Consider the following 17478-nt stretch of genomic DNA (forward strand, 5'->3'; position numbering starts at 1 on the left):
GAGATTTGCCTTATCTGTGCCCTAGGGTTGTCCTACAGCCCCTCCATGGCTGGTGGGTTCAACCTGGGCCTTCCTGGCCCTCATGGGGGTGGTTCTACACCATTCCCATTCCCACACTCAGATCCGGGGTAGCCCTATGGGCTGGCCCCTTGTCCTAAACATAATCTACTCAGTGATCTGGCATCCGGTACCATACCAGATACCCAGAACCACTGACATCATTCTAGAGGGAGACTCACAGCGCGGACTGTGAATGGGAGAGAGAAATTAGGGTTAATGTTCATGTGTGGGAGACATACACAGAGAAACAAGGGAGAGAGAGAGAGAGAGTTGTGGGGATAAGTCAACTCATCAAGAGATGAGTGTGTGACTCCCCTATCACACATGTATATTGCACTAGTACACATAGTGCACTTAGTACATTAAAAGTACTAAGTGTACTATGTACTATAACTTATGGGCTTGTACACACTATAAGGGTGGGCATAATGCCTTTACCCCAACAACCTCCCACTTAAAGGCAAAGTGCCCTTAAGTAAAGGAATAGAAAAATCAGCATGTACATGATAATATACAAGGCCATATCAAGGCTGAAATTGGCCTCATCCCCAATGCCCATTAAGTGTCTGCAATGAGCAAATCACTCCGGAGGCAAACTCTTTGTCAACAGATCTGCCGGGTTGTCATCTGTATGAATCTTAACAAGCTGAATTTGCTTGTTCTCTATCACCTCTTTGATGAAGTGATACTTCACATCCACATGCTTCGTCTTTGCAATGAAAGACAGGGTTCTTTGCCAACTGGATGGCACTCTGACTGTCACAATGCAACAATGGAATATCCCCTGTATAACCCAAAGCAACCACTAACCGAGATAGCCATAATGCCTCCTTGCAAGCCTCTGTGGCTGCAATATACTCGGCCTCTGTAGTAGATAAGGCTGTGCATTTCTGCATCCTGGATATCCATGACACAGCACCTCCTGTGAATGTAAACACATAACCGGTAGTAGACTTCCGGTTATCTGGATGACCGGCATAATCCGAATCCGTGTAACCATGCACTAATGCATCCTGTTTGCCAAAACAAATGCACATATCCTGTGTGCTCTTCAGGTATCTCATGACACCTTTCACTGCTTCCCAATGCTTCTTGCCAGGTTTGGCCATGTATCTAGAAACCACTCCCACTGCAAATGCAATGTCCAGCCTAGTAGCAACCATGGCATACATGAGACTGCCACAAGCTGAAGCATACGGAATCTTGGCCATATCCGCCCTCTCTCTATCTGACTGTGGGCTGTCCATAGCACTGAGTTTCACATATGGAGGCAAAGGAGTACTAGTCTTCTTCCCCCGTCCATATTGAACCTCTGCAAAACTTTGCCAATGTATTCCTTCTGAGACAAATACAACACATGCTGATTTCTGTCCCGAAGTATCCGCATACCCAAAATGTGATTTGCATCACCCAAATCCTTCATATCAAAGGTTTGATGCAGCCTCTGCTTCAAGGCATCCATCTCTTTACGAGATTTTCCGGCAATCAACATATCATCAACATACAAGATGAGGATCAATAGACTGCCATCCAAAGCTTTCTTGGTGTATAAGCAATGATCTATGTCACTTCTCCTGAATTTCTGGGATTTCATGAATGTATCAAATTTATGATACCATTCTCTTGGTGCCTGTTTGAGCCCATAAAGACTCTTTTTCAGCTTGCATACAAGCTTCTCCTTTCCACTTACTGCATAACCCTCTGGCTGTTGTATATATATCTCCTCATGGAGATCACCGTGAAGAAAAGCAGTCTTCACATCCATCTGAATCAAGTCCAGATCATCATGTGCAACCAAAGCTAACACAGCTCTAAGTGTGGTCATTTTGACCACTGGAGAGAAGATCTCCTCAAAGTGCACACCATATTCCTGCTTGAAGCCCTTAGCCACTAACCTGGCTTTGTATCTTGGCTTTGCATCTGGTGCAACTTTGAGCCTGTAAACCCACTTGCATGGCAAAACCTTCTTGCTTGCAGGTAAATGCACCAACTTCCATGTTCCATTTTTGTGCAGAGAATCCATCTCTGACTTCATGGCACGCTCCCAAAGAGCCTTGTCTGCCCTCTGTAAAGTCTCCTTATAACATGAGGGCTCCCCACGGTCAGTAAGCATCAAGTAGTCAACCCCTGGAACAAACCTGTCAGGGGCTCTGGAGGGTCTAGTGGACCTCCGTACCCAATGACCATCATTTGCAGGTTGCTGTCCAGCCTGCATATCACCCATTGGTGGCTCCTGTTCCATGCCATAAGGCTGAAAAATCATGCCCGGTATCTCCTCTAACTGTGGTATATCCATAGGGATATCTTCTGCCATCTCTGGTTGTCCATTTGGACCAGTTTCAGATTTAAGGGCTGGTTTTCCTGCTGTAATGGCTGATTTACAGCCCTTGGTTGTTGTCCATGATGTCCATCATCATCAAAGATGACTCTGCTAGGCTCCTGTTGCCTTGCAGGCTCCTTATACATGCATGTTTCATCAAAAATGACATCATTGCTGCGTATGATCTTTCTATTCATGGGATCCCAAAGTCTATACCCCATTTCACCTCTGTCACCATATCCTAGGAATATGCATTTGTGAGACTTAGGATCCAGTTTGGTGCGCATTTCCCTGCGTATGTGCACGTACGCAACGCAACCAAACACTCTCAAGTGCTTGTATGACGGAGGCTTCCTTGTCCATACTTTCTCTGGCACTTTTCCACCAAGCCTCGTGTTAGGTGACCTGTTTATAAGATGAACGGCTGTCATAACAGCTTCAGCCCAAAAACCATGAGGTAATGCAGCATGTGACAACATAGAACGGACCTTCTCCTGTATGGTCTTGTTCATCCTCTCTGTTGTCCCGTTCTGTGGAGGATCATAAGGAGTAGAGAGCTCCCTCTTGATGCCTTTAGCATCACAAAAGTCCTGAAACTGTTTGGACATATACTCTCCACCATTGTTGGAACGCAAAGCCTTCAGTGTTTTGCCAGTTTGATTCTCAACAAGAGCAACAAACTTCTGAAACACTTAGAATGTATCACTCTTCAAACGAAGAGGATAAACCCACAGCTTGCGTGTGGCATCATCTATAAAAGACACAAAGTATTTTGCCCCTCCCAAAGAAAGCTGAGGCATCTCACATACATCTGTATGCACAAGCTCTAACTGAGCATCTTTCTGTCCAAGAGCTTTCTTGTGGGGGCACTGCAGTTGCCTGCCATATATACAATGCTCACAAAACTGAAAACTTGAAAACTTTAGAGAAGGCAAGTAACCCAAACGAGACAATTGCTCCATTCCTTTGACACTCATGTGTCCCAACCGGCTATGCCACATAGAAATTTTTCGACAGCTCCGTTGCATTTACATTAGCATGGTGACAAACACCTGCATGCATGAAGTAAATAGTGTCCACCTTAGAGCCTCTGGCAACAACCAGTGAGCGCTTAGTAATCTTCCACTTTCCACGACCAAATGTGGTAACATAATCAGCATCATCAAGCTGTCCAGTAGAAAGCAGATTCTTCTTGATCTCAGGCACATGCCTGACATCATGGAGCATAAGCTGTGAGCCATCTGAAAACACAAGCCTCACATCACCTCTGCCAAGAATCTTGCATGCATGGTTATCACCCAAATAAACCACTCCTTCATTGCCAGCAGTATACTTGACAAACAAGTCTCTGCAACCTGTGACATGAAAGGAGGCACCTAAATCAATGATCCATGAGTGCATACCATGACCACCTGTAAGAAGTGAATGAAGACGTGAATAGGACCTCATCCTCACTGTCACCTGCATGTGACACATTGATTTCTTCAATCTTGACTCCACTTTTGTCCTTTGGCTTTACATCTTTGGCTTCATCTTTGTCTTTGTCTTTGCCTTTTCCCTTTTCTTTTTGATCATTTTTCCATTTGTAGCATTGCTTTTTGATGTGTCCCTTCTTGCCACAATAATGGCATTCCAAGTCCTTTTTGGAGCGAGACTTGCTCCTTCCCCGTTCTTGGCTTTTACTCCTTTGCTGGGATCTCCCACGTGCATTCATTGCATTGGACTTTCCTACAGAGTTGTTTTTCCTGTTCATCTCTTCTTGAAGAAGAGCACCCTCAACATCTGCATATAACAGCATAGCATTCGAATTGCTAGTGGCTGTCCTGAATGTGTCCCAACTCTCTGGCAAAGTGCATAACAGAAAAGTGGCTTTGAACTCATCGTCCATTGCCAACTTTTGATTAATAACTTGGCTGACAATACCATTAAACTCATTTAGATGGGCTGTCATAGACGCCCCTTCCTTCATCTGAAGACCTATGAGTTTCTTCAACCAATACACTTTGCTTGAGGCACTTTGCTGGGCATACAAGTCCTGCAATCTCTGCCACATTTCCCAAGCTGTCTTCTCTTCACGAATGCTGAAAAGCAAAGAGTCTGACACAGACAACATGATAGTAGATCTTGCCAGCTCATCCATATCTTCCCACTCTTCAGCAGTAAGAGAAGCGGGGTTTACACCTCTTTCTTTGATAGGCTTGTGCTGCTTCTTCTGGAGCAACACATTGTAGCACTGGGTTTGCCAAATATCATAGTTATGTGAGCCTTCAAGCTTCTTGATGTGAAGCAATGAAGAGCTCTCACCTGTGGTTGCCATAGCAATATGCAAAGTGTCAATGCCTGACTCCCTGCAAAATGTGCAAACACTGCACCAAAAGCACACAAAGTGCTTACTGTTGTTCTCCCAAGTTTTATCTCCCACTGCGGAAGCACAAATGCAACTTTTCTCCCACTGTATGTGATGAAATCACCAAAATCTGGTTGCTGCAGATTTAGGACAGCACCTTAACTGTGCTCTGTTGCCCTTCCAAAGTACTGTACAACAGTACCAAGTGCTCACCGATGATGTACCAAACCTGTACCGACAAGTACAGCAGCTGAAATTGAACCTTTTCCTCACTCAAATCAGTGTACAGCCATGCCAAAATTGGCACAAAGCTGTGCCAAATCTGTACCAACAGGTACAATAGCAATAAATGCTCTCCCCGCTGTCCAAATGAGTGAAAATCAGACTTTTACAGTCCCGAACACTGCATACAACAGTTCCGAACAAAAATTGGGCAAAAGCCCCTTGACTGCAAGCTGAATTTTGAGGATTCAAGGCATAAATGTCTTGCCTGCTGCTTTGCCAAGCTCAACAAGCATACGAACTTGAAAAGCCCCTTGATTTAAGATCAATTGCTGATCATACATGGTACATTGACGCACATGAAGGCATCCAGAGTCTTCGCGATGCTTCTCCCTGGCCACATATACATCCAATACATGAAAGCCCCTTGATTTACAGGCACATTGAGTGCTTGTAAGGCATCAACACATTATCCAAAGCATCAACTGCGAGTTCCTGCATGCAAATCAACCAAATCGGCACAAAAGCCCCTTGATTTGCACTGCAATTTGCTGCAATTTTGCCCAAATGTGCGATTTCTCACATCATATAGCATGTATGAATGCTTAATTGCACAATTACATCAAAAGTCCCAAATTTTGATATCCAATTTCCTGCAAATTGATCCTGATTGTGACCAATGTCACCCAATTTTACCAATTTTGCTCAGAAATTGAGCAATTCGGCACCTGTACCTGCTCAATTGATGATTGTATGTGCTCAATTGCAAATCCCCAAAAAAATTGAAGCATGTATCTCGTAAATTTCTGAATTTTTCGTTGCAGAAAAAAAAATGGGTGATGAATTTGGTGCTGCTTTGCAGAAATCTGATGCTGTTGGAGGGCTCTTCAGGCGTGCTGCAGAATTCATGGAGACACAAGCTGTTGGTGATGTTTGCTGTAGCTGTAGCTGATGCTCAGATGGCTGGCTGCTATGAAGCTCTCCTCAGCAGGCAGCAACGGGGACACGATTTATGCAGCAGCACTAAAAGCTTATTGGGTTTGCATAGCTAAGTACTAATGATATGGGGGCTTGGGAAGTGAATAGAGTTTTAAATTGAAGCCTAGTTTTTTTTGGAGCAGAGTGCAATGAGGGATGTAGATCCATAAGAAAGTGTCCTTCATATTGTTGAAGACACTAGAATTGAGATGTTTAGCTTATTGATAAGGGATTGTGCCTGTGGAAAGGTTAATTTATTTTTGCTACCATTGAAACAATTTTAGAATGTGTAGTTCAAGAAGGTTAGTGTATGCACTTGTTAAATGAGTATCCTCGAGGATGCAATGCATAGTTGCCAGAAATGGTGTCTCCCAAGCATGGGAATAGTGGAAGGTGGTTTCACAATCCCAACATGTGAAATGTGGCTTCAAGCTGCCGAAAATAGAAGAAAGCATTAGATTTTCACTGGAGAAAGTAAACAGTAAGCCCATATTTTCCTTGTGATATCATCCACAAATGCCATTAAGTAGTGAGCTCCATTAATAGAAGTTGCTTGATATGGTGGTTATAAATGTGTGTCTGATCTCCAGCTTTTGCCTTGCTTTGTATGTAGCTTTGTTATGGTTCTTTTTTTGCTTTGTAAATAGATTGAATTGTAACAATTACAGTCCTTCTACAAGACCTCCTCTCTTTAGATGCATAATATTGGTACGATTTGCATCTCCTAACCTCTTATGCCATAATGTCAGTAAGCTTGAGGGGATTTAAGATGGAAAATTTGCATGATGTGAGTTCCATACTTGCTTGAATAGCCTGCTAACCCTCTTCTTAATTTACTGTTCAATCAACACTGTAGGACAGTTTGTCTGATCACTTGCTGTTGACGTTTACAGGTATGATTTCAACACAGGGAAAGAAGATCGTTTAGGCTCACATAAGGAACCTGTTCGCTGTGTAGAATATTCACATGCAACAGGTTGTGTACTTGTCCTTGATCTTCTCTTGCAGTAATGTGTTTTTGTTGGCTTACTTTTCTGCAACAGGTTGTGTACTTGTCCTTGATCTTCTCTTGCAATAATTTGTTTTTTAGGGCTTAATTTTCTGTAGAGGTAATTCTATTTCCTTGCAGCATCATCACATGAGAGGATAGCATGCAATGAAATTCTATCACTGAAGCATAACCTAGCAGAGACCTCTAGTACATCGTTTTTGACTTGAAAGAGTGCTGAGGCATGTAGAGAGGGTAGACCTATGTGTTTATGTAAGTCAAATCGCATGAAGGATGCAATAACAGTGGGTTCTTGTATGCATTCTTTTTCTCCACAGGGCAAGTTATTACTGGCAGTTGGGACAAGACATTGAAATGCTGGGATCCACGTGCTGCAAGTGGTCAAGAAGATAGTCTGATTAGTACCTGTGCTCAGCCGGAACGGGTTTATTCCATGTCACTTGTGGGTCACCGCCTTGTTGTAGCAACAGCAGGTAGGCATGTCAATGTGTATGACCTTAGGAACATGTCGCAGCCGGAACAGAAACGGGAGTCTTCTCTTAAGTACCAGACTAGATGTGTACGTTGTTATCCTAACGGAACAGGTAAGCACACAAAAATCAAAGCTCTGACGGGTTGATGGATCATGGCAGTCAAGTCTAAAATAGTAGAGTAATGCTGCTTCAATGGGAATCTGACTCAAATACTTGTACAGGGTTTGCTTTGAGTTCTGTAGAAGGACGAGTAGCCATGGAGTTTTTTGATATGACGGAAGCGGGCCAGGCAAAAAAGTAAGCATTATTGAGGACCTTCATAGGCTTTTTTTGTATTCATCACATGGTATAACCTAGGTGTTGGGCCTTGGTTCCTTGAGTGCAGCTTGCATATCAGTGTACAGCTCTTATTTTACTAATTTTATTTAATAATGTGCCTTTCATCTAGTGGTGTCCCCCATTGCCGCTCAGTTAGCCTACTTCTCATGTACACAGCCAGTATCAATGAAACTTTTCAGGTTCACAACAGTAGCGATGAAACAAATGAAGATAGCTACCTTCAAAATAAGGTGGTGTAAGGTACATGGATGAGGAATTGTTGACGTTTAAACATCGTCCTTCTCTGTCTCAGCCTGCTGATCAGCCTTGTTGGGAAAATATCAAATGGCACATAGCTTCATAGAAGACTCTAGTGCTAGCCCAGGTGAGATTAGAGATTACTTAGATTAATAGTGAGATTAGAGATTACTCTAATGCCTCCCATATGTGAGGGTCTGTGATGGGGGTGGGGGTTTTCTTCTCATCCAAAATGTGCCAAGCCGTCGAGTTGTCATTGCTTAGGAAGAGCTCACACAATTGTTGTTCCCGTCTGTGATGGGGGTGGGGGTTTTCTTCTCATCCAAAATGTGTCAAGCCTTTGAGTTGTCATCCCTCAGGAAGAGCTCACACAATTGTTGTTCCCGTCTTGCAAGGAAAGCCCTCTTCTTGTGCCGGGAGAGTTGGCGAAAGCTATGGTGCATCTCACGTATTGTGATCAATTCGGTTCCCTCTTACGTACTATCTGGCACTCGGCATCATACCACCCATTTTGGGGTTGGGAACCCACTGGTAGGCTGGTGGTAGAGTGTTGTGTGGGAGAAATTGGCATCGGCAGAGTCATGGATGACTTGGACTGTGATGTCAGAGAGGTAGTGATAAATCTACGGTGGGGATTGGGCAATTGGTTCTCATATACATGATCATGCTCATGGCGAAAGAGGATGCGGGTGTAAGTGGTGGCGAGAGGTGTGAATCAGAACGGAACAAGAGACTGTAAACGAGAGATATGCATGAAGGCAGGAGACCCCATGGGGTAGTCCACCGTGATAGTCCCCCCTGCATGTGGGAAGCATATAAGGCTGTCTGACTGTGGCCATCTTGTCATCACGTTGTATACAATCAGTTCATTCATCTCCCCCATCTCTAGGAAGTGCCTACCATAAGTTGAGACACCTCCTTCATCTTTGTTGCTCCTTTGTAATCCCATTTCAGCCAAATCAGTCTCTGACAACCTGATGGCATCAGCATGGAAATCATACATTGGCACTTGCCTGCCTGCTGTCCTAGCATTAAAGTCCCGTAGTTAGAGTATGTGACATGTCCCCCTGTTGAGAGAGAGAGAGAGAGAGAGAGAGAGAGAGAGAGAGAGAGAGGATGTTTATAAAACTTTGCTTGGGAGGCTGCCTTTGTGCTTCAATCATAGCTTTCTTGATCATGAGGTCTTTCATGGATACATGTTGCAATTGAATGATAATTTTCAGCTATGTTTTACACAGCAGGGAATGTCAGCCTGGGATTGCTTTTTGTCTTACGTTCAATGCCTTGCTTGCCAGTATGGTATTCATCAAGCTTTGAAAAGGAGACAAGAGCTGACACTGTTGCAATCTTTACTAGGGGCCTTGCAATCTCAGGCGGCTATATCATGGGGGAATGATAGAGTGGATACTGTTGTTATTTGGCTCTCTCGTAGAGTTGCTGAATGTCAGGAGGCAAGTTATACGAGGGCTAAGTTATTTGCCCGATTGGAGGCCCTCAAGGATAATAATTGTCAGACACATAAATTTTATGCTCAGTTGCATCCCTCTTATGCTAGAGAGAATATTGTGAGGCTTGAAAATTCATTGGGAGGTGTGATTTCAAAGCCTTATAGTGTTCAGTTTTACCAGGAGCTTTTGGGCACTCCTGAGGTGCTATCTAATGATGTTCATCAAGCACGTGCTAGTATTCTGGCATTGGTGCAACATCAAGTGTCTTTGGACTCGGCCAACATTTTAGATGTTGATATTCTAGAGGAGGAGGTTGGCTTTGTGCTTGCTCATTTGCCCAAAGACAAGAGCCCAGGTTGGGATGGCATTAATAATGAATTGTTTTCCAAATATGCGGATCAGTTGAAGGGTCCATTAACATCCATTTGTCAGGAGATCTGGCAATCTGGAGCTATGTCTGATTCCTAGAAAGTGGGGGTGATTCGGTTGTTGCCAAAGGTGTCTTCTCCCTTTGCTTTAAAACATTGGAGGCCTATCTCTTTGATGGGTTGTATGTATAAGGTTTTCTCTAAAGTCTTGGCGCACAAGTTTTTGCCGGACTTGATACACCCTGCTCACTATGGGTTTATAAAGGGACACAATATCTTACATAATATCCTTAATGCTCAAATAGGCATTGATTATGCAAGGAAAACAAAGCAAGAGGTGGTGATGGTCCAGCTAGATTTGGAGAAAGCCTTTGATCATGTCAACTGGTCTTTCCTTGTTGAATTGATGTTTTCTATGGGTTTTGGGCCACGTATGTCTCATTTGATCTACACCCTCATCCATGGATCTCAGTCTCGGATTATGATGAATGGTGGAGTTACGTCCCTAGTGTCCCTTACTTGCTCTTTGCGGCAAGGATGTCCGTTGAGCCCTTTTCTATTTGCTTTGGTTACATCCCATGCTTACTTTGCTTACTAAGTTGGCTCAGGAGGGGGAGGTGGTTGGGCTAACTTTGCCTTCAGGTCAGCAATTGGTGGGTCAAGCACTGGTTGATGATTCATTTATGTTTCTTGAAGCCAACAAAGCCAACGTTGAGAGGGCAATGGTAGCTTGGTCTTTGTTTGCAAAAGCTTTTGGGTTGTATATAAATACCCAGAAGTCAACCCTCCTTAGTTGCATAGAGAGAGATTTAGATTTAAAGGGGCTTGGTTGGCAGGGCCGTGTTGTGCCATGTGGGACCATTGTACGTCACTTGGGCTATCCTATCGGGGTGGATGTCACCAACAAACAACTTTTAGAATGGATCTCAGGCCATATTGGGGATAAGTTTGTGTACTGGAAGTCTCAAGCATGGCCGTTTCACACTCGGCTGAAAGTGGCACAGGTCATTATGCTAGCTATGCTTTCTTATTTCTTGCCCTTACTTCCTTGGCCTCGAAAGGCTTTGACAGCTCTCACCTAGTCGCTTCAATTCATGTTGTGGAAAAAGAAAGGTAATAATCCAGGGTTGACTTGGGTTTCATGGAAGCATTTTACCACCTCGAAGAGATTGGGAGGGGCAACTCTGTTGGATGTTTGGGTACACCTTATTTGGAATTTACTTCAGGCTATGTGTGTTGATTCTCAGCCATGGATAGACATGGCTGTTGCATTTCTGGAGGATGTGGGTATTGTGCATGGGAAGAGACCCGGATTGTTGCATCTTGGTGGAATGTTCTAAATGCTTCACAATCTGTGGGTGTATCTGCTTCTCCTTTGTTGGATCATTTGGTTAAATCATGGCAGGAGGTGTTACGGTTCACTTCTTGGAGACCTCCAGATTTTGGTCGAGATGAGAATTCCGTGCTTGCAGAGGTGTTGGCCACATCTTGTGTGATTACTTGGCCAGAGAAGAATAATTGTAGACGGCAATTCAATCGTATGGCGAGACTGGGTGTTGTGAGGATGTTTGATACTTTGTTGCTTGGGCGACTGCGAATGTTATTATTCCGTCGTGCTCGTCGTAGATTTTGTGTGTCCCGAGGTTACAAGTGTATTTGGTTGCAGTTGCAGCAACAAATGTAGTCTCTGGGATGCCTTCCTAGGATGGATTCTTCTCACGCATGGGATGATTGGGTGTTGGGTCGCAACACCAGGCTGTTGAAGGCTTCTGCTAATGTTTTATATCACATTTTGGTCCAAGAGAAGAGATGGCTTGCAAAAAAAGCTAATAAAGTATGGAATTTTAAGAAAACGGCCTCTTGGTGGAAGCACATCCTATTCTGTGGCTGACATTCTAAGCTTCCTTTCCAGGGCAAAGTGTTTATTTGGCGAGTCATGGTTGGGGGCTTGCCTTTGACCATTGCCCTTCGGCGTCGGAGACTTTCGAATGGCAACTGTTTCTTCTGTCGGACTTGTCCATAATCTAGTCGGCATAGGTTTATTTCTTGCCCGGTGGTTCGCCAGATATGGGAATTCATCTCTTCAGTGTGGCAAATGGTGACTGGACACACTTTGTCACCCAGGCAGTGGGTTTTTGGACATGATCAGCTAGGGGGGAACAATCAGCCCTGGTTACATGGTCTTCGTATGGTGGGCATGCCTCATTTCGCATTTCGCATGGCTCATGCGAAATGCTTTCATCTTTGATTCACAATCAGGGGTGAAAGCTCATGTGCAGCGTGTTCGTGGTCTATTGCCTTGGCAAGTTTCTTCTTTGATCGATGCACATGTTATCACCAAGGCGCAAGCTGACCCCCGGTTACATGCTCTTCGTACGGTGGGCATGCCTCATGTGGCCTTTTAGTGTGTGCGGTCTGACAGCCTTTATGTACATGTTTGTATGGCTGGTCATGTGACCTTTGCTTTGTATTACATTTGGTTACATGCTCTTCGTACGGTGGGCATGCTTCATGTGGCCTTTTAGTGTGTGCGGTCTTACGGCCTCTATGTACATGTTTGTATAGCTGGTCATGTGACCTTTGCTTTGTATTACATTTTCGTAATCTAATCAATCAACCATTACGAGAGAGAGAGAGAAAGAAAGAAAGAAAGAAAGATTTTATTAACGTCTTCCAAAAGACCGAACTCGGCCTATGAGACAAATCGGAGTACCTGTATGGGGTATCCTCTGTCATCCCAACAAAATGAAAAAGTATTGAATAAAAAAGCTGAATCTGGGTGTGCAGGGGATGGAGCTCTATTACTAGGAGAATGCAAAGCTATATGCATGGAGTATACAATCATGATATGCAACCTAGCTAGCTCCATCCTGTACCATACTGGGGGTATAAAATGGTATACATCAGTGAAGGGGGTGTCCACAGCTCCCTGAAGAACATGCCTGGGTGTGCTCTGAAGCGAGCCAGTCGCTCCGCACCCTCTCTGTGAAACTGAGCTCTGATCTCTTTCATCTCTCTCTGGTATAGGCGTGGTGTTCGAAAGCCAGGTGTCCTCTGTCTCCTGCGGGCTCTAAGTGTCTCTGCTCTTTGGAGAGTAATTCCCTGCCGTGTAGGGGCTGGGAGGGGTATGGATCTCTGAAAAAATGTAGTAATCTGTGTCTGTCGCCCCTCCTCTGGAGCTCTCTGAGCCTGTAATAATGTCTCTCTGTGGCGCTGTATGTCTAGAATGTATCTCCCCAGTATGCGCTGGTCTGCTGTCTCAAAGATCTGGCATAGGGAATGTGGCTCTCTGAATAAAATGGGATATCTCTCTCTGATGGCTATATATGCTCTGCATCTGCATACATAATGCTCCTCACTCTCCACCTCCTCTCTGCACAATCTGCATACCCTCTCCTCTCGGGGGATCCGTGCTGCTCTGCCAGTCTCAATCTCCAATCGGTGTGATGAAACTCTGAGCTGACCAATAGCCACTCGGGAGCCGTGTGGTAAAAAGCCCTCCATGTATCTAGGCCTCTCTATAAATCCATCATCAGTGATACTCATGAAGTGATCTCTGTAGTATAGCATCTTCGGTGGAAGAGGCTGTGTAGGCGATATCCATGTCTCTCGTGTATAGAGCTGCCATAGATCTTGTCTCAATACTCTGTTCCTCTCACTATGAGAGAGACGGATATGTGGTGCATCCCTGTCATACTGGAATGGTGGTAGATGATCCATGTCTAGGCCATGCTGTGAGAACCAATGTGTGACCTGTGCATACCATGATCCTCTGTCTCCTGCCTCAGCCAACTGTCTAGATGCCTGAAAAGCTCTGTATGATAATCTGTCCTGTGGCATCTCTCTGAATCTGTCTAGCAGGCATATAGTCTGAAATATGGCCTCTACCATCATAGGAGGCGCAACAAACTCTGCTCGGATAATGTCATGAGGTACTGACGGTTTGCTGCGTATCATGCGTGCCATCATGAGGGCCTGTGGTCTCTCTATCTGTGTCCACCAATGAGTAGCAAGGCCTGGCGCCCATACTGCTGCTCCATACATCAATGCCGGTGTGACTAATGTGTCAAATAGCCACCCCTTCGTCCGGGGCTCCTGAAAATGCGCCTGGTGGCACTGTCTCTCTAGCATAGCCAATGCTGCATATCCCCGTGTCAATCTAGCTCTGGCTGCTGAACCCATGGTAAAGCGTGTGGCTGCTGCAGAGAAGGTAACCCCTAGGTACACGTATGATGTCACCACCTCCACCTGGCATCCTGCGAGAGTGAATGTCAGCTGACTCCTGCCCTGTCTCGATGTATGAAAGACCCTCTGTGTGCAGAAATCATGGAGTGCATGTAGATGCTGCTGTAGACCACCTGGGGACTCAGACACTAATACAATATCATCAGCATAGAGCATAATATGTACTTTAACTCCTTCGTGTCTTAGGTATGCATTCAAATGCGAGAGAGAGAGAGAGAGAGAGAGAGAGAGAGAGAGAGAGAGAGAGAGAGAGAGAGAGGCTTTAACTCCTTCGTCTTAGGTATGCTTTCAAATGCCATCGCAAGACGGAGGCTGGAAGAGATACAGTGTTTCCAGTGAATGCTATAGCATTTCATCCAATGTAAGGCTATCACTAATTTTGAGAGTGCCATTGCCTTCAAAATTGCCAACTTTAAAAGAATGAAGCCTTGAGGATCTGAAACTGTTTCTTGCAGATATGGTACGTTTGCTACTGGAGGGTGTGATGGGTATGTAAATGTGTGGGATGGAAACAACAAGAAGCGTTTGTATCAGGTGATTGCCTCTCAATATCGATGTTTCCCTCCATTCTGAATAATAGTTCAATGCGGGAGTTGGTTACATTTTGTTTGATTCTAAGTGCATGCTCTGTACTAAGTTGATTTATTTTTTTTGTGCCTACAGTATTCGAAATATCCAACAAGCATTGCTGCACTGTCATTTAGCAGAGATGGTCGGTTAATGGCTGTTGCTTCAAGCTACACTTTTGAGGAGGGCCAAAAACCGTAAGCTTCGATGTTCTTAGTTTATTTGTGCATATTGTGTCTTTGTTTCATGATTTCATGTGCAGGTATTTTTGATTCAAAATTTTTGGGTAGCCATTGTAAACTTATGTGGCTCTAGGATCCCTCAACTGGCATGTGGGAGAGCCGAAGTGCAGGCCCTCTCCGTCCATCTTATATAAGTGTGCCGGTCTTGACTCTGGGCCACAGCTCAGCCAAGTGATAGTTCTCCCAAAGCCAAAGATCCATGAGGGGTCGTCTATAACCTTGACAGGGGGGTCAATGTGCCTCTTGTGCTTGTGGAAGCTGATTATTTGTGCCCATTGTTGGGGGCACTGCAGTCCTTCGTGATAGGCGGCCTTGTGCACTATAGGCGTCCACGGTTGCTAATCTCAAAGGCAAGTGGGAGGTGTTCCTTGTGCCAAAAATCACGAGGGAGATGTTGTGGAGAGAAATTCACCGCCCATGATTGGGAGGGAGGCGAGGTTGGGGTGGGGGGTCCCACTACTCTAGTGGAATGGCCAAGTCAATTCAAGAGCTAGAGTTCTCCCCTTTGTGCTATCTGTCAATCTCTTTCCTCGAGTAGAAGGAGAAGCTGTTTGAAGCAGAGCCATGAGCCCACCAATAGTGTTGGTCGTGTGCAAAGTCGATCCTACAGTGTGTGAGTGCAGGCTCCAAAGAGATGATCGGAGCACAGTCAACACGTTCATAGGTCTTCTCGAAGTCCCTGAGGGCTGTTGCCTTTCAAAAGGTGAAGATGTTGTGCAAGCTGCCACTTTCTTGGATGAAAGCTGTGTAGGTATCATGAATCATGTCGGGGGAAGGGCTGATAGTGTGTACAGTTAACGTTGGCGAGGATTTTGTAGACACTTGTCCAGGTGTCTAATGCGCAGCCAAGTGTAGCACAACTCCTGAGCTCTCAATGACTCAATGATGAACGAATGATATGACCCTCAACCATAGCCCTCTATTTATAGTGATAGTTGGCTTTTTTACATCAGTAGGTTAGGTGATCTCTTTATCGATTGGGTATCTTGCATGATGTGCATGGGTTCCAGGCTTTGATTAGGCGTCAAAATTTATTGCGATAAACTGATCCTAAACCGCTTCTGCTAATTACCGGTATTAGAGCATCAGGCTTTGATAGAGGAAGGGCTGCAATTTTTCTCTCATAAAGGCGTGGAGATCCATCACAAAGAACCCTATCAACAAATGACCTGATTTAGGCATCCTTTTGGGTGCGTTTTCTGCCCGACAGGCTGCCCCTGCTGTGCATTATCTTCCCTTGAAAGAGGTCTGAGTTTTTGCTCTTGGGCCTGCTTAGAAACTCTACGTTAGCTTCCAATAGATGCGCTACTTGTTGGCTGCATTTACAACTCAGATGGCTGCCCCTTGAAGACCTTGCTTGGGTGCTTATGTTGCCCATACAGTGCTGTGTTTTGCTTCTGCAAGCCACCCTGATGATGGTGCTGCTAGCCGTACAAAGAATCTTGCTGAATGATGATTCTATCCGCCCTTATTATGCTCTCCTTGATCTTGCATTGAGTGCCCCACCACTCATGCCCGCTTCATGCGCCTTCTTCTATCCTTTTTCGGCTGCATTGGAAACACCAACATGCCACCTTGCCTTGCTTGCTCTGTCTGCCCTCTACATGGTGTGTTCAGCCCTACTTGCCCTTTGGCTGAGCGCCCCTTGCACACATAAGACCTATATGGTACGAATGCAAAGCGCAACCCTGATGAAGAAAAATGCAAACCTGAGGTGAAAACGCGGGCGGCTTGCTTGGCAGCAATCTCACGCCAAAGGGCGAGAACTCAGAGGCGAGCGTATGGATGTGAGATAGGGCTAACTCCACCCTTCTAGCCGGCCTACAAAGGTGGCAGATGTGCTGTGGTATGGGCCCGAGGCTGCAAAGAAGTCATTGGAAAGCTTGTCCTGTACTTCTGTCTTGAAGGAAGTCCGTGCATGATAGCATTACTCTACTCTCCGAACCTCTAGTGCCTCCAAAGAGGTGCAGGCGACCTCCATTGGGGACCCATGTAACGAGCCTGGGTCAAACAATGGAGCCTTCTCACTACTGTGCTCACATTAACAACATACCATTCACTTAATGAGAAAGAGACACATTGGGCCCGAAACAGTCCTACTCCCCTGAGGAATTCTTTATTCCAAAAGAATATTTTACAAATACAAGTATGCACCAGATTTGCAAATACAGCATGAAAACAAATCAAACAGAAGTTCCAAACCCTAGCCCAAGGCAAGGGCAAGAACCATCCATCGCCCAAGCCACTCTGCAAGGGGAGAGTCTAGCTTCACACCAAGCCCGTGTGGATCTCTCAGTCAGGACAGAGTCTCATGTAGACTCCTACGTGGATCTCTCAGGTGAATCCCAGACATGCAGTAAGGATGCTCTGAGGACAATGCTCCTCCCTGGCCTTCGCCAGCTTCACGACCCAGCAGCAGCAAACCATGAGCTCTCACAGCTTGCAAGCTTCAAGTCTACAGCAGTGTGGATCTCTGAAGGGCTAACCCCCAATCTCACACTTGGCATGGTTTTCAAATCTCCAGATTCCTTGGCACCTTGGGCACATGGAACACCACCTTGGCAATAAGTAGTAGGGTTCAGCTGAGCACCAGACCTCATTTCAATACCCATATCTCCTGTAG

The 17478-nt window shown here is 45.1% G+C and overlaps 1 protein-coding gene across 1 annotated transcript in view; it reads left to right on the forward strand.

The window, feature by feature from the left end:
- Positions 1-17478, forward strand: part of LOC147608761 (mitotic checkpoint protein BUB3.1-like) — a 37356-nt gene that overhangs the window by 18687 nt on the left and 1191 nt on the right. The window contains exons 3-8 of the mRNA XM_086788335.1: positions 6821-6903; positions 7254-7520; positions 7631-7706; positions 14327-14407; positions 14502-14580; positions 14710-14810. Of these exons, the coding sequence (XP_086644461.1) occupies positions 6821-6903; positions 7254-7520; positions 7631-7706; positions 14327-14407; positions 14502-14580; positions 14710-14810 (687 nt within the window). The remainder of the gene's footprint in view (positions 1-6820; positions 6904-7253; positions 7521-7630; positions 7707-14326; positions 14408-14501; positions 14581-14709; positions 14811-17478) is intronic.

Source organism: Cibotium barometz, chromosome 52, assembly GCF_041138505.1.
Source record: "Cibotium barometz isolate CiBa-2024 chromosome 52, ASM4113850v1, whole genome shotgun sequence".
Lineage (NCBI taxonomy): Eukaryota > Viridiplantae > Streptophyta > Polypodiopsida > Cyatheales > Cibotiaceae > Cibotium > Cibotium barometz.